A 24,021-nucleotide genomic window follows, 5' to 3' on the forward strand; every position below is an offset into this window, starting at 1 on the left:
ATTTGTAAAGTTCTTGGCACATAAGGCTTAACAAAAATGTTCACAAAATGTTCAGTGAACATTCAATCTAACAAAATGAAATTTATATAGGATAAGTGCAAGAAAATCAATTTTAGAAGCACCAGAAGAAATTTAACAGAAACACATAAGAAAAGACTTAGAGGGGGCGCCTGGGTGGCTCAGTCATTAAGCGTCTGCCTTTGGCTCAGGTCATGATCCCAGGGTCCTGGGGGGTCTTGGGATTGAGCCCCACATTGGGCTCCCTGCTCAGCGGGAAGCCTGCTTCTCCCTCTCACTCCCCCTGCTTGTGTTCCCTCTCTCACTGTGTCTCTGTCAAATAAATAAAATCTTAAAAAAAAAAAAAGACTTAGGGATCTCAGTTGACTTGAACCTATGAGTCAACAGTTTGCTAAGACTGCCAAAAATTATTGCAAATTGGGAACACATTAGAGAAGCACAGTGTCCAAAACAAGTAAGCCCAAAACAAGGAGGCCTATCAGACTTTACTTGTAAGACCGTCTTCAATCCTGAAGTGCTAAATTTTAAGAAGGTCACTGGCAAATTACAATCAATTCAGAAAAGATCAGAATGCTGAGAAGCTTTGAAAACATAGTTAACTAGGGAAAAAAAGAAAACATAGCAACTAGTTCCTTCCTTTCTGGTTCTCTATTTCCTCCACTTCACACAACTGAAATAACCCTTCAACTGCTTCTGTTTCTCAATAACTAAAATATTTCTCCCTTCATCTTCATCTCCTTTTTCTCCATCTTTCTCTCCCTCTTCCCCTCTAACCTCTCCCCACATGCACCTCAAATTCAATTTTGCCAATGTCACATGGATCTGACAGGAGTGACCTGATGACTTCTAGCTTAAAACTCTAGGACCTGGCATGTCAGACCTGTTGCTAATCTGGCCCTGGCCTGTAGATTAGACCTGCTACTGCTAATCTACACCAAATTTAACTAGCCCCTTGCTTTTTTCCTGAGATAAGCCCCACAACTTGTGCCTTAGGTAACTGAATCCTAAGTCTTCATCACATACTCAAGAAACTGGGGCTCTTCCTACATGTCTCCATACCCTGCAGCTCCATTACCCCTGAAGGATACAGCTGGCCAGAAGACTGCATTAGGCAACATCAGCCATCGCAGACCTCAGCCATTTCAAACTTACTGGATCAATACTTCCCAACCTAAGGAAGCTATCAGAGCAACTCAGGGGCAAACCTATGCATGCTCATAAAATAGTACAAGTAGAACAGTTTATTGTACCTAAGGGGCCACTTGTAAACCTACAAAGAAGGAAGTCTGGAAAAGCTAACTGCAATCTGGTTGTCCTCACTGCAGCGCCCCATTTTCAATTCCAATTAGAACTGGGCTCAGCTCCCTGGCAGGACCCAGAAAATAAAATCTGGTAACTCCTAGGTCCAGATTATCAGGGCAACTGACATTGCAATAACACAAGCTTCCCTGTGGAATAGCCTTGTCAAAGTTGGCAGGTTTTCCTGGCTGAATCAAAACAGCCTGTGTCTCCTTTCATTCAGTACTCCCTTGGAAGCCAAGCATCTCTCTAGGGAATGCATCTGCAATGGACATCAGGTGTCTCAATGTCCTGCTGTTTTAACCATGTAGACATTGTGGTTCCATTTCTATTTCTCAAGTAGACAGAGGCTCTGCTCTTTCTTTGGATGAGAGAAACCACGGTAAATGCTAGTCTTTTGAGAGCTTTGTCTTACTGTCCCTTTACCACGGAACAGTACAGTTCTAATTTAGAATCAGATAATTCCTGGAGCTTTCATCCAGTTCAAACTAGTTCTAGACTCAATTTGTAAATCCAGGTCTTCTCTTCCTGAAGTGAGCCTAGGTATCTAAACTTTTAGATGGTTCCCCCACTAAGGCAACAGCACTCTACTTATTCTCTAGATCACTAGTTCTCAAACTTGAGTGAGGCCTGTTAAAATGCAGATTGTTGTACCTTACTGATTCAGTAGGTATGGGGTGAGACTTGAATATGTGCATTTTTAACAAGCTCCCAGGGCATGCTCATGTTGCTAGTCTGGAGACCACTCTTTGAGAACCACTGCTCTAGATCAGTAATAGTTCAAGTCATTCCCAGAACTATATTAGGAGTGGGGCAGGGGAAAGGAAGATGCTATAAAATCAGGTCCGTTTGCATCATAACATTCAGTGCTTTGTCCTACAAAGAAAACTCCTTCTTCTGCTACACAGTAGACCTCAACTGGATCTCACAGGTGAAATATTCAGGAGTTTAAAACATTACAATTTACATCCTAACAAATTATTAACATAGATACATTCTGTAACCAAGAAATGGCACTTACATAAGTGATTCTAGGTTCAAAATCAGCAGCCAAACCAGAAGCGGAATGAACACCTATTCTCCTTCCTATGCCTCATGCTATTCATTAAATGAATTAACACCTGTAAAAACACTTAGAATAGTACTTAGCCATTATTTCATTGTGGTAAAATATATACATAACATTTATTATTTTTGCCATTCCTAAGTATACAAATCAATGGCATTAAATACAGTCACAATGTTGGGTAACCATCACCACTATATATGCCCAAACTTTTTCATCAACCCCAACAAAACTCTGTACCCATTAAACAATAATCCTCTTTCCCATCTCCCCCCAGCCCCTACTGCTCTATTTTCTCTCTATAAATTTACCAATTCTAGTTTCCTCATGTAAATAGAATTATAATTTCTGTGTCCAGCGTATTTCAATAAGCATAGTGGGTTTGGGTTTGTTTTTTTTAAGATTTTATTTTATTTTTTTTCTAAGATTTTATTTATTGTCCCTCACCGGGCTCCTTGCTCAGCAGGGGGCCTGCTTCTCCCTCTGCCTGAGCTCCCCCTGCTTGTGCTCTGACAAATAAAATCTTAAAAAATATACTTTATTTATTTGCCAGAGAGAGAGAGAGAGAGAGAGAAAGAAAGCAAGCACAAGCAGGGGGAGTGGCAGGCAGAGGGAGAAGCAGGCTCCCTGCCAAGCAAGGAGCCAGATATGGGACTTGATTCCAGGAACCTGGGATCATGACCTGAGCCCGAGGCAGACGCTTAACTGTCTGAACCACCCAGGCGTCCCCAGGATATTATTCTTAAGTATTCTCTCCACCCATTGTGGGGCTTGGACTCACAACCCAGAGATAAGAGTCAACATGCTCCACCAGCTGAGCCAGCCAGGTGCCCCAATAAGCACAGTGTTTTTGAGGTTCATCTACATCGTAGCATATATCAAAATTTCATTCCTTTTTAAGACTAAATAATATTCCATTGTATGTACATACCCCATTTCGTTTATCCATCTGTCAATGGAGTCTCAAGTTGCTTCTACCTTTGGGTTATTGTGAATAATGTTGCTATGACATGGACATACAGCTAGCAGTAAAATTGCTGGGTCATATGGTAGTTGTTATGTTTAATCTTTTGAGAAACCACCAAACTGTTTTCCACAGTGGCTGCACCATTCTATATTCCCACCAAGAGTGCCAATTCTTGTTATTTTCTTTCTTAAAAAAAAAAAAAAATTATAGCCATCCTAGTAGGTAATGCTTAGCCACTGTTATTATCACAAGTTTTGATGTGGACTTTTACCAGTATTTGAAGCACTATAAGGACAGCACCACAACAATCAGAGGTTCTGGGGCACCTGGGTGGCTCAGTTGGTTAAGTGACTGCCTTCGGCTCAGGTCATGATCCCAGGGTCCTGGGATCGAGTTCCGCATCGGGCTCCCCGCTCAGTGGGGAGTCTGCTTCTCCCTCTGACCCTCTTCCCTCTCGTGCTCTCTATCTCTCATTCTCTCTCTCAAATAAATAAATGAAAATCTTAAAAAAAAAAACCAATTAGAGGTTCTGACTAGAGTTCCAAGCATTTTCATTCAAAACACAAATTTCCAGTTGCTTCTAATTTTCTAAAAAATCACCTCCAAAGCTAGCATTTCCTTAGGTTGACATCAACCAAGAAAGAAAACGATGCTTTGGGGGGCAAGCCTAGGTGGCTCAGTCAGTTAAGCAGCTGCCTTCGGCTCAGGTCATGGGACTGAACCCCACATCAGGCTCCTTGCTCAGTGGGGAGCCTGCTTTTCCTCTCCCTCTGCCTGCCCTTCCCCCTGCTTGTGCTCTCTGTCAAATAAATAACTAAAATCTTAAAAGTAAATAAAAATTTAAAATTTTTTGTAAATTTGAAAAAAGAAAATGATGCTTTGGGTAGCTAAAGAAAAAAAAGATGGATGGTTATGTTTTTGAAAACAAAAGTATGCTGGAAATCCTGGATATTTTAATCTTGATAGCTATATCACTTTTAAGTCCTTGACCTCATCAGAAATACAATTTTCTCTTCACTTTTGGGGTTTTCCTGGCATGGAAGAGCTAAACTCTCAGTGAAACAACTTTTCCCAAATAAAACTGTTTTCTTGTGCTCATGTATTATGTTCAAGGTTTCAGGACTTCCTCTCAGTAACTTTTTTTTTTCCTTTATGAATCTAAGAAAGAGAAAATCTGTGAGTACAGGAAGTAAAAACAAGGGGCACCTGTCTGGCTCAGTTGGTTAAGGGTCTGGCTTCAGCTCAGGTCATGATCCCAGAGTTCTGGGATTGAGCCCCGCATTGGGCTATCTGCTCAGCAGAGTCAGATTCTGCTTCTGCCCCTCACCCCACTTGTGTTCTCTCTCTCTCTCTCAAATAAATAAAAAAATCTTTAAAAAAAAAGGTAAGTAAAAACAAGGAGAAAAAAATCCTTTTTGTTTTTTTGGAAAAATTTTCCTCTACTTTTACACTTGGCAAGAATTGAGAAATAGGGGCACCTGGGTGGCTCAGATGCTTAAGCGTCTGCCTTCAGCTCAGGTCATGATCCCAGGGTCCTGGGATCGAGTCCCGCATCGGGCTCCCTGCTCCTTGGGAGCCTGCTTCTCCCTCTGCTTCTCTCTCTCTCTCTCTCCCTCTCTCATGAATAAATAAATAAAATCTTTAAAAAAAAAAAGAGTTGAGAAATAAACTCTACTAGGAGCTTAAGCACAGCCAAAAAAAAAACAAAAACGGGCAATGTGTAGGTATCATGGGAAAAACAATTTAAAAAGCTGTAGTTTCATCCTAGTTATTAGTAGGCAAGTATACTATATATGCTTCCCCATTATGCTGATGTTTATATATGAAAGATTAAACATTACATATAGAAAACTAATGACTGGATTTATAAAGGCAAAGGAGACTTATGACATTCCGAGAGGTACAGCCAGAGGCCTACACGAACCCCCAAGTTCGATAACCCCATTAAAGCATATGCTTTCTTTCATAAATAAATGTACAATAAGGGCTGCCTGGGTGGCTCAGTCATTTGGGTGTCTGCCTTCGGCTCAGGTCGTGATCTCAGGGTCCTGGGATTGAGCCCAGCATCAGGCTCTCTGCTTGGCGGGGAGCCTGCTTCTCCCTCTCCCTCTCCCTGCCTCTCTGCCTACTTGTGATCTCTAATAAATAAATAAATAATAAATAATCTTTAAAAAAAATAAATGTACAACAAGCAGCTAGTAACAATGTAGCCCCATCTCTGTAGGAAAACTTGTGAAGGGCAGAAACCAGGAACGTTCAATCCCCAAAAGCCAAGAGAGCTATTTTTGGTGTATATGTATATAGGTATGTCATACACAGAAATATGTAGGTAAAACAGATGAAGTTTACTAGAAAGAGCACTGCATTTAGTCAGAGTTGTCTTCTTGGTAAATTACTGAAAGCTTTTGAACATCATCTCTATTATCACAAAGACAATCATCCTGAGCAAAATACCAGCTTCATGGGTTATGTGAAGAATTTCAATATAGTTTCACTCATTCTTCAGTAAATGTATTTTGAACTCTCACAATGTATACTAAGGATGCAGAGAAGACTGAGACCCTGCCCTCACTATGTATAAGAAAGAGGTTCTTTTCCTTGGTGGGTAACCCCACAATTCAAGAACTGCTCAGAGAGAACTAGAGGGCAATTCCTCAAAGACAGAGAGCCCCTCATCCATGTTCAAGAACTGGGTACACAGTGGACAATAAATGATTGCTGAATGAACAAATTGTATTTTGTTTATAATCTTCCTCTCAGTGAACATTAACATGAAAAGGAGGAGACTGATACATAATAATCACCTTACTCTCCTGGGAAACAGAAACTCAGAAACATTAAGAGGGGAAAGCAAAACTGACACTTCCCATTATTATCATTACATGACAGAGCTCAGTAGTGTTCTGCTAGTCCTATAAAATCCCCCCATCTCTGAAAACCCATCTAAATGGCTCATTTTATCCTGCGGGATAGTTATGCTATAAAATAATAGACTAGAGTTTTTCATTTTTTCAGTAGGTAAAGTTAATGCCTGAAATCATTATCTGGGGATACATATCTGAATAAATACTAAATGTGTTAGCCAAAAACCTATCTTTAACTAAAAAGTATGAACTTGTATCTCTGTTCCTAAGAACTACAAAGTCCTTCAGATATAGAGTTTTTTTTAATATTTTTTTAAATGTTTTATTTATTTATTCATGAGAGTCAGACAGAGAGAGAGAGAGGCAGAGGCAGAGGGAGAAGCAGGCTCCCCACCTAGCAGGGAGCCCGATGTGGGACTCGATCCCAGGACCCTGGGATCATGACCTGAGCCGAAGGCAGATGCTTAACCATCTGAGCCACCCAGGCGCCCCTAAACTAGGGTTTCTTAACCTTGGCACTATTGCCAGTTTGGGTCAGTAATTCTTGGTTGTGGTGAGCTGTACTATACATTATAGGATGTTTAGCAGCATTCCTGGCCTCTACCCACTAGATGCCAGTAGTACCCTCCAAATGTGACAATCAAATGTATCTCTAGACAGAGACATTTGTTTGGGGGTGGGGGGTGTTTGAAATCATGGTGGTTGAGAACCACTGAGATAAACAATGGAATGAGAATGTTTTCACAAAGGCTATAAGGCTGTTTATGAAAGATATGGCAGATAAGTTGTTATTCTTTGCACTCCACGTATGAGTCATTTTTAGATCAGACGACCTTTTAAAGTTTTATCTGGAAAAAAAAAAAAAGACGATGACCAATGTACCTAAAGGTAATCTATAACCCAAGAAATTAATCAGTGAACCAATGGATGGTACAGAAAGTGTTAACAGCATAAAATGAGTTACAGGCAGCCCTGCTACCATCTTGTAGATACATTACTCATGCATGGTAACTGCCAGAAGTCAGACAATCTTGAAATCACCCAGCTCATTGCTACAAAGTCAGATTCTTAATTTTTCTTCCTATTCTTATCTGAAAAAAAAAAATTTTGTTTCCTGTAGCACAGGGAACAAGAATACCATCATCACAACTATTTATTGAGCATTTTGTAACTGTAAGGGATTTTACTTATATAAAATAAAACTCCTGGAGCCACAAAGGAAGCTGGGGATTCCTGATGTTTACTTAAGACTCATTGCCATCACCTCCCCAAAGGCCCAGGTTTTACTTGCAAATAGTTCTGTTTAGAAAAAGGTCAGGGGCGCCTGGGTGGCTCAGTTGTTAATCGTTTGCCTTAGGCTCAGGTCATGATCTCAGGGTCCTGGGATGGAGCCCCACATCGGGCTGCCTGCTCAGCAGGAAGCCTGCTTCTCCCTCTCCCACTCCCCCTGCTTGTATTCCCTCTCGTTCTCTCTCTGTGTCAAATAGATAAAAAAATCTTTAAAAAAAAAGGTCAGATTTGCATTAATTTTAAATACTGGGATCTCAGCACTTAATAACTTAACCTCAAACTTGTATAGAGCATGCAGCACCTTTTACAAGATGTTACTGATTTTAATTATAAAAGAAACATATGGTCATTGCAAAGAATCTAAAAAGACTATTTTTAAAGGATTATTTTAATAATGATGTATATCATGTAATAATGACGTATATGAAAGCAAATGCAAAGGTAAAGATTAGCCAGTTGTTCAAGGAATGAACAAGTAATTCATAGATTAATGTCCCTAGAAACCTCAGTACGAAAGTCAGAGATGGCTCTCTTTAAAATCTGCCTACCAATTCTGAGAATAAATTCTGGTATCATAATAATTCCATAAGCCTAGTCAGATCTGTGGCACCCGTGCTGGATAAAAAGGCAAGAACTATGCATGTGTGTTTTGAATGGGTTTGGTATTTCAGAGGAAACCAATACATAAAACAGAAACTGTCTTTCCTAGAGAAAAATGGAATGCTTTTCTTAGAAGGAGAAACTAAAAAAAAAAGTCACTTCTAATCTACTGTTTTGGTCTATTTTATAATCTGGATCTAAGAGATAACCAATCTTTAACAAAAACTCTTCCCATGGGCTCGAGAACTTCTCAGACTCTCACCCCTATTCTGCTGCCTATCCCGTGCCGTCTCAGTTAGGTACTCAGGAGATCTTTTCAAAGTCAGATATGAAAGTGCTCGTTCCAGAAGGTACCAGCCCTCCAGCTCTGAAGAGTGCAGGCTAAATGACCAGTTTGAGGAACATCTGCCCCTACTCCAGAGGAAGAGGAATAGAAAACAGTGACTATTCCAGGGGCGTCCGGGTGGCGCAGGTTGTTAAGCATCCAGCTCTTAGTTTCCACTCAGGTCATGATTTCAGAGTCATGATCTCAGGGTCATGGGATCAAGCCCCACATGGAGCCCTGCATGAAGCCCTCCCACTCAGTGTAGAGTCTGCTTGAGATTTTCTCCCTTTGCCCTTCCCCTGCTCAGTCGTGTGCACTCATAACCCCCCCTCGCAAATAAAATTTTAAAAAACAAAACAAAACAGTGACTATTCGAGTGGCCAGAAAGAGCAACCAAGGAGCTCTTATACAGAAGTATGCATAGGGGGCAAATGTGATAATGATTGATTTGGAAAAAGAAAATACGTTATGGGAGACATAAGTTATGGGAGACATCAAGGCAGGATGGAAGGAAAAGTATGAAATGGTTGAAATTGCACTGCAGATTTTAGTATCTGAACAAATAATCAGAGTTAGGGTAATGGCGTCTAATCTTGACACTGCTGTGGATGAGCCATTCTGCTATGAGGCTTAAATGAGGAACCTGGCTGGCTCAGTCGGTAGAGCATGTGACTCTTGATCTCCCGAGTTGTGAGTTCAAGCCCCACATTGGGAGCAGAGTTTACTTAAAAAAATAAAAATAGGGCGCCTGGGTGGCTCAGTTGGTTGGGCGACTGCCTTCGGCTCGGGTCGTGATCCTGGGATCGGGTCCCGCATCGGGCTCCCTGCTGGGCGGGGAGTCTGCTTCTCCCTCTGACTCTCCTCCCTCTCATGCTCTCTGTCTCTCATTCTCTCTCTCTCAAATAAATAAATAAAATCTTTAAAAAAAATAAAAAAATTAAATTAAATTAAAAATTAAAAATTAAAATAAATTAAAAATAAAATAAAACGAGGCTTAATATTTAAAAGACAAAATTGGAGTATCCCAACATTATTAAGTCTTTTCCAATATAATAAAGGTATACAAGTCAGAGAATGAGACTCAAATGTACTGACCTACGAGGAGTTTTAACTATTACCTCTGTGAAACAGTTCAGCTCCTTTCCAAAGCATGGTCTGTCTTACATTTCAACTCATTAATAAGTACTAAAGGTCAGGTTCCTTTGAGAAAACCTCCAGGTTCCTTAACATTCACAAAAGTGAAGTCAAAGACCCTTGATATGCTCAGAAATTTGTTAACAGAGTAAAATTCTCACATCCAGATGAGATTTTCACTTGATTATTAATTACAACATCAGTAGTTACGGGCAATAACAAAAATAATGAGAATTCTTCACCTTTCCCTCATCTTCTTTCCCTTTCTGGAAGGCCTCTACTTAACATTATGAATCATCTGGTCCTTGACGTATGGTTACTTCTGGGGGGACAGATGACATTTAGCACAGGACATGTGAGGCTGTGGGAAAAGGGAAGTTCTTGGCCACAAGAACCAGCACAAAACCCTTGCCCTTGGGAAAAATGCCAAAAATCTCTGAAGTCCACTGCAAGGCAGTTAAAATTTTAACTTTAGATGATCCCTGTTATAAGAACACAAACCACAGCACAGAATTAGACTAGGTTTTTGAAACTACATTATAAAGTTGCAAGATAACTATTTTTATTTTACTCATTTATTTTTTTTTTTTAAGATTTTATTTGACAGAGAGAGAAAGAGCACAAGCAGGGGGAGCAGCAGGCAGAGGGAGAGGGAGAAGCAGACTCCCCTAAGAGCAGGGAGCCCAATGTGGGACTTGATCCCAGCAGTCTGGGATCATGACCTGAGCTGAAGGCAGACACTTAACCGACTGAGTCACCCAGGCAGCCCTATTCATTTATTTTTTTAATTAGGCTCCATGCTGGGCCTCAGGACCCTGAGCTGAGATCAAGACCTGAGCTGAAATCAAGAGTGGGCCACCCAACAGACTGAGCCACCCAGGGCCCCACAAGATAACTATTTCCTGACATTCATATGAATCCATGCTAAGTGATGGTCCCCAGGGTGAATACAAATATTTTCCCCCTTGGGATTAGTTTAACCTAACTTGGCTCTAAAAACTTTCACTATTCAAAAACAGAGAATATCATGATAATGGCTAACTTTACAGAGTGCTTACTAGGTAAGTGTTCTACATGCACTAGCTTATTATCCTTACAATAATGCTCTAAACAACATTAACTCTAAAATAGGAATTTTCTTGGGGCGCGTGGGTGGCTCAGTTGTTAAGCGTCTTTGGCTCAGGTCATGATCCCAGGGTCCTGGGATCCAGCCCCACGTTGGGCTCCCTGCTCCATGGGAAGCCTGCTTCTCCCTTTCCCACTCCCCCTGCTTGTGTTCCCTCTCTTGCTGTCTCTCTCTCTGTTAAATAAATAAATAAATAAATAAATAAATAAATAAATAAATAAATAAAATCTTTAAAAAATAAAAAATAAATTAGGAATTTTCTTTAGAGGTTTTGAATATAAATATTATTTGTTACAGCAACTTTAAAGAAATTCATGAATTATTTTTAATGTGAGAGAAGCACCATACAAAGTTATTAAAACCATCTTTGGTCTAAAATGAAAATATGTATAAATGCATAAGTATTTTAGAAAACTACTCTATTCTATCTTATCAATCACTACTGGGAAATCCATGCAAAATCAAAAGACCCTAAAAAGCTATTGCAGAATTCGAATATCCTTAGAATCCTAGCTGAATCTTTATTTTATGGCTTATTACGAAGAGGGAGTTCTCCTCACAATTTATGCCCAAACAGATGTAACCCAGGGAGCCCCACTTAACTTTCTGTAGGTTTTAGACCTAGAACAGATGAGGAAATCTTTAATAATCCGTGATGGTCAAGTTAATTATAATTACATAGAAAATTCAATAAAATTACCAACTTCAGGTCCACTTACAGATGTAAGTATACGCTCTGAGCAAGTAAAATTAAGACAATTAATAACATAGTAAGAATGGAGGTCGAAAATTGCGGCAGTGGCGGCAGCTGCGTCCCACTGTCCGCACTGCTAGGTCCATCCAGGGCACAGCCATGTCGAGTGGCGCCCATGACAAGGAGGGCTCAGCTCGCATGTGGAAGGCCCTCACCTACTTCACAGGTGCTTCATAGAGCTCCCTGGCATGGGAGTGAGCATGCTGAATGTCTTCCTCAAGTCACATCAGAGAGCACAATCGCCCACCCTCATCTCTGCACCAGGGCCAAGCCCTTTCCCCAGGGAGACGGTACTCATACTCTATTCCATAAGTCTCATGTGAATCCACTTCCAACCTGCTATGAAGATGAATAAAGAGAACCTGGACCACCACCCAGTGGGGACCACAGCACTGGTTTGGACCATGACTCTGCACATGGACCAAAAAAGTCTATGGGACCGTGGGACTGGGGTGCCTGGGTGGCTCAGTCGTTAAACGTTTGCCTTTGGCCCAGGTCATGATCCCAGGATCCTGAGATCAAGCCCCGCATCAGGCTCCCTGCTCAGCGGGGAGCCTGCTTTTCCCTCTCCCACTCCCACTGCTTGTGTTCCCTCTCTGTCAAATAAATAAATAAAATTTTTTTTAAAAAAGAAAAGTCTATGGGATCTTAAGCTCACCTTCCTTACTTGATCAAATGATGACCAATATACTGATCTTTCATCCCTTTGCTTATGGGAGGAGATGGCTTAAAAAAATAACTTAGATTGGTCCATGGAAAAGAAAAAAAAAACAACATTAAGAATGAAGATAAGTACTGGGGCGCCTGGGTGGCTCAGTCGTTAAGCGTCTGCCTTCCGCTCAGGTCATGATCTCAGCGTCCTGGGATCGAGCCCCGCATCAGGCTCCCTGCTCCGTGGGAAGCCTGCTTCTCCCTCTCCTACTCCCCCTGCCTGGGTTCTCTCTCTCTCTCGCTATGTCTCACTCTGTCAAATAAATAAATAAAATCTTTAAAAAAAAAAATGAAGATAAGTACTGATATGCAGAAATTACCCTTCATACAGCCAGATTTACAATTTTGCCAGCCCATTAAGAAAGGCTTTTATATTTACACATAAACACAAAAAATGCATTCCTGATACAAAACACCTGGCTTTTTAAAGTTTGGAGAGATAATATTCTTCATACTTGGCCCCATGAATAGTTATTTCTCTTGTACAAAAGATAAAGAAGATATCAAAAAATTAAATTTTTATTGTGACCATCTCAAAATGGAGAGCTGTCAATTCTATCTTAAAGAACACATTTTGGGGGGGGGGCACTTGGGTGGCTCAGTCAGTTAAGCATCTACCTTCAGCTCAGGTCATGATCCCAGGGTCTGGGATGGAGCCCTGCATGTGGCTCCCTGCTCAGCGGGGAGCCTGCTTCTCCCTCTCCCTCTGCTGCTCCCCCTGCTCATGCACTCTCTCACTCTGTCTGAAATAAATAAAAATCTTAAAAACAAAACAAAACAAAAAAGGAACACATTTTTTCCCCAGAGTACTTTCATCACAATTTCTTGCATAGACTAGATGATATGTCTCTGTTGATAATACATAGGTCTGAATAAAGGTTTCCAAAATTTTTCTTCTGTGCATTAAAAAAATATATTTTATTTATTTATTTGAGAGTGAGCAAGAGAGGGAGAGCACAAGCAGGGGCAGAGGGAGAGGGAGAAGCAGACTTCCCGCTGAGCAGGGAGCCAGGCACCAGGCTCTATCCCAGGACCCCGAGATCATGACCGGAACTGAAGACAGATGCTTAACTGACTGAGCCACCCAGGCACCCCTCTTCTGTGCATTTTTCAAACCATATTTTAAGAATCATAATCAAAACCAAATATACACACATCAATTCCAAAACCAACAAAACTGGCTAGTATATGTCCATGTAGACATTTTAGTAAGTTGACTAACCGCTTCATGAGAGGTTACGTAGTCTAATAGAGGGAACCTTTGCAGTGGAGGCAGAATAACCCAGATCTGAGTGGAAATCATGGTTCCATCACTTGTTAGCTATGGGACTGACCTTGGGCAACTTCCTTCTCTTAGTCTGAGTTTTTTTATTTGAAAAATGAGATAATAATTCCAATCTTGTGAGGATTAATTGTATGTGAAATGCCCAGCACAGAGCTGGACTCAAAGCAGGAGCTCAGGAAACAGTTACTGTTATTACCCTGTTGTTATTCACGTAAGCCCCTTAAAGGCAAAGCACACTTTTTCTTGTAACTCAATTGTAGGCTCTGTAATTACTGAGAACTGAGAAAATAAAGGCAAGGAACATCAAAGTTACAAATAAGGATGTGGGGGGGCGCCTGGGTGGCTCAGTCAGTTAAGCATCTGCCTTCCGCTCAGGTCATGATCCCAGGGTCCTGAGATGGAGCCCTGCACTGCACTGCATCGGGCTCCCTGCTCAGTGGGGAGTCTGTTTCTCCTTCTCCCTCTGGTCCTCCCTCCTCCGGCTTGTGCTCTCTCTTCTCTCGCTCGCTCTCTCTCTCAAATAAATAAATAAAATCTTTTAAAAAAAATGAAGAAAATAAAAAAAAAATAAAATAAAATAAAATAAATTAAAAAATGAATAAAAAAAATGAAGATTTGGTATAATAGTTCAACACATGCCTAGATAGGAAAGGAGACTATGAAGCAATAATGATGACCTTTAGACATATATATCAAAATGAACAATATCCTTAGCATATCAAAATAAACAATGCCCGGGCACCTGGGTGGCTCAGTCATTAAGCATCTGCCTTCGGCTCAGGTCATGATCCCAGGGTTCTGGGATCGAGTCCCACATCGGGCTCCCTGCTGGGCGGGAAGTCTGCTTCTCCCTCTCCCACTCCCCCTGCTTGTGTTCCCTCTCTCGCTGTGTCTCTCTCTGTCAAATAAATAAATAAAATCTTAAAAAAAAATTAAATTAAAAAAATAAAAAAATAAACAATGCCCATATTTTTATAAGCCCCTCTGAAAGGAGATGATGCTCCCTGTGTACAATTCATGTACAGAACCACTCTTCGTTCCACAAGTATTTCCAGAATGTCCATACACTAACTGCCAGCCATTATGCTAGGCAACGTACGTTATGATAGTGAGCAAAAGCAGACACAGTTCTGATCCTCATGGAGCTTCCAGTCATGCAATCCCACAAATAGTGTAAACTTGTGATAAGTGATATAAAGGACAGTACATGGTACTCTAAGAGCCAGTAACACAGATCTAAACTAATTGGGGAGATCAAGGAAGGCCTTCCTGAGGAAGCAAAAGCTAAGAGCTGAAGGCTGAAGAGGGAGTTAACAGTTGAGGCTGTTTCCAGACAGGGGAAAGCAGTTTGTGCAAAGACCCGGTAGCAGGAAAAAACAGCAAGAATAGGGGACCAAAGGGCCAGGGTGTTGGGAGGAAAGATGAGGTGTGAGAATTAGCTAGGGCTCTAGACCACACAGGGGCTGAGGCATTGTAGATCATGTTCAAGAGTTGTAATATCCCAAGAGAAGTGAAAAGCCACTGAAGGGTTTTATAAATGCTTATTTTAGGGACAGAGACTAAAGGGAAGATGCAATTAGATTTGCAATTTGCCTTTGCCTTCTCGAATAAGAGCAAAGGAATGCAAATAGATCACGTGGGAAACAAAAGTTCTGTCAAGATATGACAATAGCTTGGGGAGTAGGGTGATGGTGGTAGTGGAAGAAGTAGATAAATTCAAGAGATACTCAGAAAAATCTGATGATGTGTTGTGTACAGGGGCTGAGGGAGAGCAAGCTGTCCAAGAAAACTTCTGGGTTTCTGATTCACATGACTGTACAGAAGGATATCTATATTCAGGAGAGATCTGCTCCAGAACATCTTTAAGGTAGTTGGTTACTTACCCTCAAAAGGACCAAAAAGCATAAATGCATTTTACTTTTGCCTGAACCTGTGTTAACCCAGCGGGATATGCTACTTTACTTATGATATAGGGTTCCAAAAGACTTTTTGCTATTTCTGAAAATCAAATTGACTCTCAAAAGTGCAAAATGCTTCCAACACTGAAGATATTTCAAAGATTCTGCCATAAGCTTTGAAATCAACTCCAAATGAGTTCTAAAACTGGTTTGAGCAATGGGGCAGCATTATGGAATGAATGTGTCATTTCCCATGATGACTACTTAGATAAGACTAATGAATTTGCTGCTGCTTAAGGTAAACATTTTAAATAAAGCTTAACAGTAAAGAGTGCTCTTATGTGATATTAAACTAAAATATGACATTTTATCAGGCATTACTATTGGAATTATGCTATTTTTGTTTCAACATTTTGAAATGCCTGTAGAAAATGTGACATTTTGTAGGTTTAAAAACCCCACATTCCTTGTTGATCTTAATATGTATTTTACTGTTCCCATCCAGTTCTTGTTAATGCCCATCACGTTATTCACTGTAAAAGATTTTTACTAAACACACTGGTATATGTATATATTCTATGCAGAGTAAAGCACCGACTTTATCAATACTTCAATACTTAAATATTTACTTTCCTTAGTTTTAATTTTTTTTAATGTGCACCCTAGTGCCACTTTCATAGTGGAATACTAATGCCTTGAAGTATTAGAAACATAGAAACTCTAACTAATCCAAGGAAAAGAACTGAACAAGTGTTGCCTCTTTAAAATCAATCTAGGAGCGCCTGGGTGGCTCAGATGTTTAAGCGTCTGCCTTCAGCTCAGTTCATGATCCCAGGGTCCTGGGATCGAGTCCCACATCAGGCTCCCTGCTCCTTGGGAGCCTGCTTCTCCCTCTGCCTCTCTCTCTCTCATGAATAAATAAATAAGTTTAAAAAAAATAAAATAAAATCAATCTAAAACATCACACCATAGTACTGAAGTATTTCCCTAATTCTGAAACGAGAGGGGCTCCTTGGCCACCTGCTTGCACTAGGCCCTGACAAGCATTTTATTAACACTCAACTGCAATTACCAGGATGTTACCACTGCTTGTACAGAGCAGAATTCTTTTTTTCTCCCATGCTGATTTTATCTCAAGGCGTGAAAAGGCAAGACAGTGGTCTGAGGCCAAATGTGAAAAATGTCATCTCCACAAATGAGGAGAAAAGTCAAGAGCTTTTTAAAAATTAGTTTGTAAAACCAGACTGTCTCCAACCTAGAGACTGTGCTACCAAAAGTGGTCCTTACGAATAAGGGCTGAAGAGCTTGAAATGAGTTACCAGTACGGTTCATCTTTTTTATTTCGGGGTTTTTGTTGTTGTTGTTTTAATATGAAATCAGACTATGGCTATATTTGAGCATAGCCAGGGCTGGGGATGGGCAGTGCCAAGGAAGAGACAGCGAAAAGGCTTTAGGGTTCCCAATCTCAGCCTGCAGACTTTCCGATCTTCCCCTGAAGGAGCTGTCCGTGTCTCCCCAGAAGGAAGGTGGGGGAGGGAAAGTTACAACGCCCCTGGGCTTTTCCCTTACCCAAACCCCCAGAATGACACCGCAAACCACTTCCTTCAGGGAACTGAAGGTCATAAGCTTTAAGGGACAATGGAGCTCAATGTAGACTCCAGAAAGATGGAGACAGCGAGATGAGATGGGGGGCAGGGAACTGGGGGTGAAGGGATGCGCCCAGTCTGAGAGAGCTGAATAGGGCGGTCCAGGCCAGGGACTTCGGGAACATGAAAGGGCCTGGATCTTCCAGAATCTGCCTAAGCAGGCCTGCCACAGCCAAATCTAGGGCATCTATGTACCCAGTGCCTACCACCACTCTCCTCCGGAGGGGGGATGGTACCCGCAAGGGCCCTCCCCCCAAACTGGGGCTTTGCCTGTCCTTAAAAAAACCACAAACCCTCAAGTAAAAAAGCTGAACATTTATAGGGGTGGAGGGGCCAGAGGACAAGTAGGTGTTCAGCAAACCTACCGGTTGGGGGTGGTCAGAGGGACAGGGAGGCCCCCCCCCGGTCCGAGGAACTTTAATTACCATCGGAACGGGGGGAGGGGGCGATGTGAGGCCCGCAAGCCTCAAGAACAGAGGTGGCCGGGAGCCGCGTCCAGCGGCGTCCGCCGGGTCGGGGACTGACGGCCTGGGGCGCGGTCGCCGGGGGAAGGGGCACCGGGGGCCGTGGAGCGCGCCGCCTCGGCGGGCAGAGGGCCGGCCTAGGCCTCGGGGGTCCGGACACACCCACCGCCGCGGCCAGGGGCCCGCTTACCTGCTCCTCCTCCGGGGTCAGCTCCGGCGCCATGTCGGGCTGGGGCGCGGTCGCGGGCTCCATCCCGCCGCCGCCGCCGCCCGGCCGACCGAACGCGCCTGGGAGCGCGGGGAGCCGGGTGCCGCCGGCCGCCGCTTCCGCGTCTCCGCGCCTCAGCAGCGCGAGGCCGGCTCGCGCATGGTGGGGCCGGCGGGGCCGGGCGGCCGCGGCGGCCGCGAACGCCGCTTCTGTCTCCTGAAGGAAAAGCTCTCACAACTGTCGCTCTCTTCGGAGCGGAAATCCTTTTTTATTTTCTTCGTTCCTTTCCCCGCACTCCCCCTCCTCTCCCGGAAAAAAAAAAACAAAACCGAACCAAAGTGCCGACGAGGAGCTAATAGTCGAGCGGGATTTAAAAAGGAAATAGGAACTCAAGAACTTTCTACGCCCAGAGCGGAGGGTCGCGGCGGAAATTTCCCGAAGGCCGCTGGCCTCCTCGGCGTCCTGCCTTCCCCCGCCGCGCTCCTGCTCCTCCAGAGCGTGAGGAGTCGTCCTCGGGGCCCCGGCGACCTGCGCAACGGCCTCTCAGCCCCGTTCCTCAAAAGCCGCGGCGGAGAGAGGGAGGGACGGGGAGAGGGAGCGAGGAAGAGGCGCCCCCCTCCGGGCTCAGGGCCAGCGCTGCGGCCGCGCTGCGTCCGCCCGAGCCCCCCGCGGCTCCATTGAGAAACCGAGCGCCTCATTCACAAACAGGCGGCGGAGAGAGCCGGCCGCGCGCGGACGCTGTCCGGGAGGGGGAGACAGAGAGGAGCCCGGGCGGGGGAAGCAGGGGGAGGGGGAGGGGAGACCGGAGGGACCCGCGCGGGGAGGGGCTTCGGCGTCGCCGCGGGGTGCGGGGACGAAGAACGAGGGAGAAAGGGGCGTGAGTTTTACGGTTCAGCTCCGTGGAGGAGGAAGAGAATACATTCGTTTGAAAACGAGCTGCTGACGGGCACCTCGCCGGAGTTATTAGCTGCTACCCCCGACGTGTGAGGGGCCCACCATCCTCGTCTAGCTCCATGTCACTTGTGACTGGAAGACCCTGGAAATGTTGCCTGCGAGTTCCAGGATGTCTGGTGAGGGAACAGACCCTGCTCATCGAGGCGCGCGCGCGCTCTCGTTCTCTTTGCCGGCGGTATCCTGTAATCCCTCGCCGGTACAGCTGATTTTAGTACCTCACAAGAACAGCACCCGATTTCAAACTTCATTCAGGAATCACGCAACCTTTGCAAACCTTGGATTTTCACTCTGGCAATCACAGCAAAGAGCTTGGGGGTGTTACAGGATACAGTCTTGGAGTCAGTTTGAGAGGCACAGGGAAGGCAGGGCTGGTCTGCTGTGTTGTTGTTGCATCATTTCAGACCAAAAAGAAATATTCCAAAAGGGATCCAGCTAACAAGCAACAGGTAGTCCCAAGGGCTGAAGCCCTGGAGAGCTAGGAGAGAGACCCAAGGGAGAGATCTGCAGACAACTGAGGAAGGTGCTCTGGCTTCTGGTGCTCCTTCTAGGACTTCAGAAGCAACCTCTGACTTCACCTCATTTTTGCATCATTGCAATAGGAACTTCAGGTTGCCCTTGGTTAGAAAAGTATTGTGCACTGACTTGTCACGATTTCAAATCTATGTTTTGAAAGCTTGTTTTGGACAAAGTTATTTGTGGTTTGAATTTGTTTTGATGAAATTCTTTTGAAGTTGGGTATTAGGACTTTCTTATCGAACTCTTGCACCCTGAATGGAGAGGACCATTACATCACTGACACCATAGTAACAGCAGTGGTGTCCATCATATGATGGACTTTTAAACTTTAAAAACCAGGAGGTTTGACCAGTAACCCTAGAGTGTTCAGTTTGGGCAAGGCTATTCACTGACCTTAATGGCTCTCCAAAGATCTTGAGACAACTTTGTTCCTACTGTGGCCAGGCTACTCATGGTTAGCAGTGGTGTTAAGCTGTACAGCAGTTTGAGGAAGAGAAGGGATATCTGTTCCAGCGGTGGCCAGGCTACTCCTTGTAGACAATGGCACAAGACTTGTAAATATTCCTGGAGTGATAACCTTCGGAGCAACCCACTCTGCCTGCCAACACTGGTGCTGTAGCCTGCTAGCCACATGCCCCAAGCAGAGAGGGACCAAACCTGGCAGCTGATAGCTCACTTTTATTTGGAAGGGCTGACTCTACCAAGAACCAACTGGTAGAAATGTACACATCATCTAAATTTGGACTTTATTTCTTTCATTGTCCCTTTGCCTGAAACAACGGTGTAATTAATCTATCATTGGTTTAGAGTATGTTATTTCTTTATTGACTTATTAAGAGACATTATCCTGTATGCTACTGGCTTATGAAATATTATAAGTTATAATTCCTGCAGTGAACCTGTGTTAAATTATTGGCAAAGATAATCTCAGTCTCTGGGCATAATTTGCTATGAATAAAACAAGTAACCCCTGGTACTTGGATGTGTTTCTATCTCAGGTAAGTCATCATCCCATACAAGAGTTACAGTTTCAGTATTGCAACCAGATACTCCTCTGGATGACAGTCTATTTATTAAACAAGTATATTTTTATGCCATGCACTGGGCTATCCACTGGGGTTACTACAATGAAGAAGACATGGTCTCGGGGCGCCTGGGTGGCTCAGTTGGTTAAGCAACTGCCTTCAGCTCCGGTCATGGTCCCAGGGTCCTGGGATCGAGCCCCGCATCGGGCTCCCTGCTCGGCGGGAGGCCTGCTTCTCCCTCTCCCACTCCCCCTGCTTGTGTTCCCTCTCTCTCTGTCTCTCTCTGTCAATTAAATAAATAAAATCTTTAAAAAAAAAAAAAAAAGACATGGTCTCTTCCACATGTAAGGATATGGAATGATCCTTGAGTTATATTGTAAAGTGGAAACAGCAAGACTCAAATAGTGTACATAATGATGTCATTTGTACAAAGGGAAAAAAAGAACATATAAACTTACTTATAGATAGAAAAGGTTTGGCAGGATACACAAGAAAGGTCACTGCATCTTTCAAGAGGGGAAAGAAGGGAAAGAGACTTTTCCCTATATGGTCTTTTGTACATTTTAAATTGTTTGGTTGGTTTATTTTTTTTAACTTTTTATTGAAGTGGGTGCCTGGGTGGCTCAGATGGTTGAGCGTCTGCCTTCGGCTCAGGTCATGATCCCAGGGTCCTGGGATCGAGTCCCACATCGGGCTCCCTGCTCCTTGGGAGCCTGCTTCTCCCTCTGCCTCTCTATCTCTCTCTCTCTCTGTGTCTCTTATGAATAAATAAATAAAATCTTCAAAAAAAAAACTTTTTATTGAAGTATAATATGCATACAGAAAGGAGAAAATGTAAGTATACAACATGATGACTTTTCACCCATGTAACCAGCACACAGATCAAGAAAGAGAACATTCCCGACTTGCCAAAGTCCCCCTATGTCCCCTCCTAGTCCCTACTCTCCTCAAGACTAACCACTATTTTGGCTTCTAATGGCATAGTGTGTCTGTGTTTAAATTTTGCATGTGGATATATAACCTTTCCCCCAAAATTTTAATAATAACTTAAATATAGTTTTTCTCCCAGAGCAGGCAAATGGCTCTAGGACTAAGCTGGAGTGGGGCGCCTGGGTGGCTCAGTCGGTTAAGCGTCTGCCTTCGGCTCAGGTCGTGATCCCGGGTCCCAGGAGGGAGCACCACTTCTCCCTCTCCTATACTCCACCCCCGCTTGTGCTCTCTCTCTCTTTCAAATAAATAAATAAAATCTTTAAAAAAAAAAAAAAGGATGAAGCTGGAGTAGGAAATGGCAGGACCTGAGCAGTACACACCACTGAGTGGACACAGGAGAGGTTTTGCCTAGTGATCCTCAGGACACCAGGGGTCAGTGATTTGTCCAGATTCACAGCTAATTGATTAGTATTGAGCTAGAACTTGGATCCAGGCATTCAAACTCCTAGTACAGTGATCTGGTGAAGAGAGTTAATAAAGGGAAAGGTTTCACAGAGCGAGCTAGGAAAGAGAACTCAGCAGTGTTTTTGGAGGCACAGCTGTGTGTGTGGGCGTGTGGGTGTGTAAGGGAACAGTTCTCCAGAACTGCTTGCATATCACAGTCCTAAGAGGACAACGTTCGGAAGTTTCTGAGCAGACACATGGGTAACAAAACTAAGTGCAAGGGAGCTGGCTGGATTTGCTCTGAGTGGTCATCTCAGGAGAACCAGAGTACAAAGTCTTGCCTTTAACCACAGGCTTGAACCAACAAAATCAAGTATGCTACTGTCATCCTGCTCAGTTAAATCTTAGAGAGGCCAAATGGTTTCTAATAGCAAAAGACTGGAAACAATATAATGGCCCATCAGTAGAAAACTCAATAAATATACTATAGTACACATATACACTGAAATAAGTTCGTATTTATTCATTATGTCCCTATCATGTGCCAGGCACTGTTCTACATGACTTTCATTCATCTAATCTCACCATCTCAGTATGAGATAGCTGAAATTATCCTCATTTAAAAAAAAACATCAAGGTAGATCCACATGTATTTACATAGCCTCCTCAGATTTTTTAATGCTTGGCTACAGGGCCTTGGGAGGTAGGTGAGGGTAGGGTTGGGGGAGTGTAGGTGACAGACAAAATGAAAATTTTTTTAAAGATTTTATTTATCCATTTGACACCGAGAGAGAGAGAGAGAGAGAGAGAGAGAGAGAGAGAGAGCACAGCAGGCCAGAGGGAGAGGGAGAAGCAGGCTCCCCGCCGAGGAAGGAGCCCAATATGGGGCTCAATCCCAGGACCCCAGGATCATGACCAGAGCCGAAGGCAGACGCTCCAATGACTGACCTAATCGGGCGCCCCCCCAAATCACATTTTTATTAAATTAACATGAACTGAAATCTGAAAGTAGAAAATACATGACAAAGAGGGAACCTTGGGGGGAGGTGTGTTATGAATTGCACTTTTGTCTTTTGCTTTTAAAGCAAAGGTTTCAGGTCTCTGTCTAGAAAGCTTTTCCTCCGCTTCCTCCCACCTTCTTCACCAGACAAATGTGACTCATCCTTAAGGTCTCAGCTCAAAAGTCACTTCCTTAGCAAGATCTTCCTTGGCTACTCCCTAAACTGAATTAGACGCCCTGTTGCCCTCTCTCTCCCTCTTATTATTTTTTTTATCAGAGAGCCGATCACAGTTTCTAACTGTGCTCTTGTTTCCATGTCCATCAGCCTAGTCTCTGCCTGTACTACTAGACTATAAGCTCCAGGAAGGCCGGAACCACCTCTGTCTTGTTGGCCCCTGGCCCCTCAGACTCTAGAGCCTAGTACCCAGTAGGCAGGCCCTTCATAAATGTGTTAAATGACTGAATCAGTGAAGACAGCCACCTTACAAAAATAAATAAATGAAATAAAACTTAAAAAGACAGCCACCTTAACTCTGAGACCTCTAGCTTGCCATTTTCTCCTGCCTTTCTTATACTTGCTCAGGTATATTTGTTTGGAAAAGAGATATTTCCAAAACTGTGATTGGAATTTTACAACACTTTCCCCCAAAACACCTTTACTTCTAAAATCCAAAGCTTGGGGCACCTGGGTGGCTCAGTTGTTAAGCGTCTGCCTTCGGCTCAGGTCATGATCCCAGGGTCCTGGGATCGAGCCCCGCATTGGACTCTCTGCTCAGAGGAAAGCCTGCTTCTCCCTCTCCCACTCCCCCTGCTTGTGTTCCCTCTCTCACTGTCTCTCTCTGTCAAATAAATAAAATCTTTAAAAAAATAAATAAAAAATAAAAAATAAAAATAAATAAAATAAAATAAAATCCAAAGCTCATGTGGTGCCCGGGTGGCTCAGCCAGTTAATTATCTGCCTTTGGCTCAGGCCCTGATCCCAAGGTCCTGTGATCGAGCCCCATATTGGGCTCCCTGCTCAGCGGGGAGTCTGCTTCTCCCTCTCCCACTGCCTCTCTCCCTCTCTCTCTGTCAAATAAATAAATAAAATCTTAAAACAAAATAAAATAAAATCCAAAGCTCCTCTCAAACATTGCTCCAAAATGTCTACTGCCTATGGAAAAGATATGTTGTGTTATACACACATGCTTTGGCTATAAAAGATTCCCCCCCAAATTCTTACTGCCTTTTTTCTAAAAGGCAAACAGATACAGGCTAAATAAGATCATACTGCTAACCGATGTCTAGGGGGGACTTTTTTTCTTATTTACTCATAGGCTAAATCTATCACCAGTAGAATGGCGGAAGGTGTGCTTTGCAAGGAAGGTGAAAAACCCTATCCCATGTAGATTACATTCCCCCATTACCCAAAATGCTCCAGGGACCATCCTTCCCTATTGCTGTTCTTGACTGTTTTGCTTCTGTCTTCTTTTTAAACTAGAACATGAGCTGTCTCTT

General features: G+C 43.2%; 1 protein-coding gene across 2 annotated transcripts in view; it reads right to left on the minus strand.

Annotated features, from left to right (window-relative positions):
- The window catches only part of PTPN9 (protein tyrosine phosphatase non-receptor type 9), a 76,692-nt gene extending 58,905 nt beyond the window's left edge, over positions 1-17,787 (minus strand). Inside the window, exon 1 of one of the 2 annotated variants that reach the window (XM_027569917.2) lies at positions 17,638-17,787. In XM_027569917.2, the coding sequence (XP_027425718.1) occupies positions 17,638-17,700 (63 nt within the window). In that variant the 5' untranslated portion in view covers positions 17,701-17,787. The remainder of the gene's footprint in view (positions 1-17,637) is intronic. The other variant, XM_027569918.2, reaches the window with a different exon arrangement.
- Between the last annotated feature and the right edge of the window lie 6,234 nt (positions 17,788-24,021).

Source organism: Zalophus californianus, chromosome 6, assembly GCF_009762305.2.
Source record: "Zalophus californianus isolate mZalCal1 chromosome 6, mZalCal1.pri.v2, whole genome shotgun sequence".
Classification (NCBI taxonomy): domain Eukaryota; kingdom Metazoa; phylum Chordata; class Mammalia; order Carnivora; family Otariidae; genus Zalophus; species Zalophus californianus.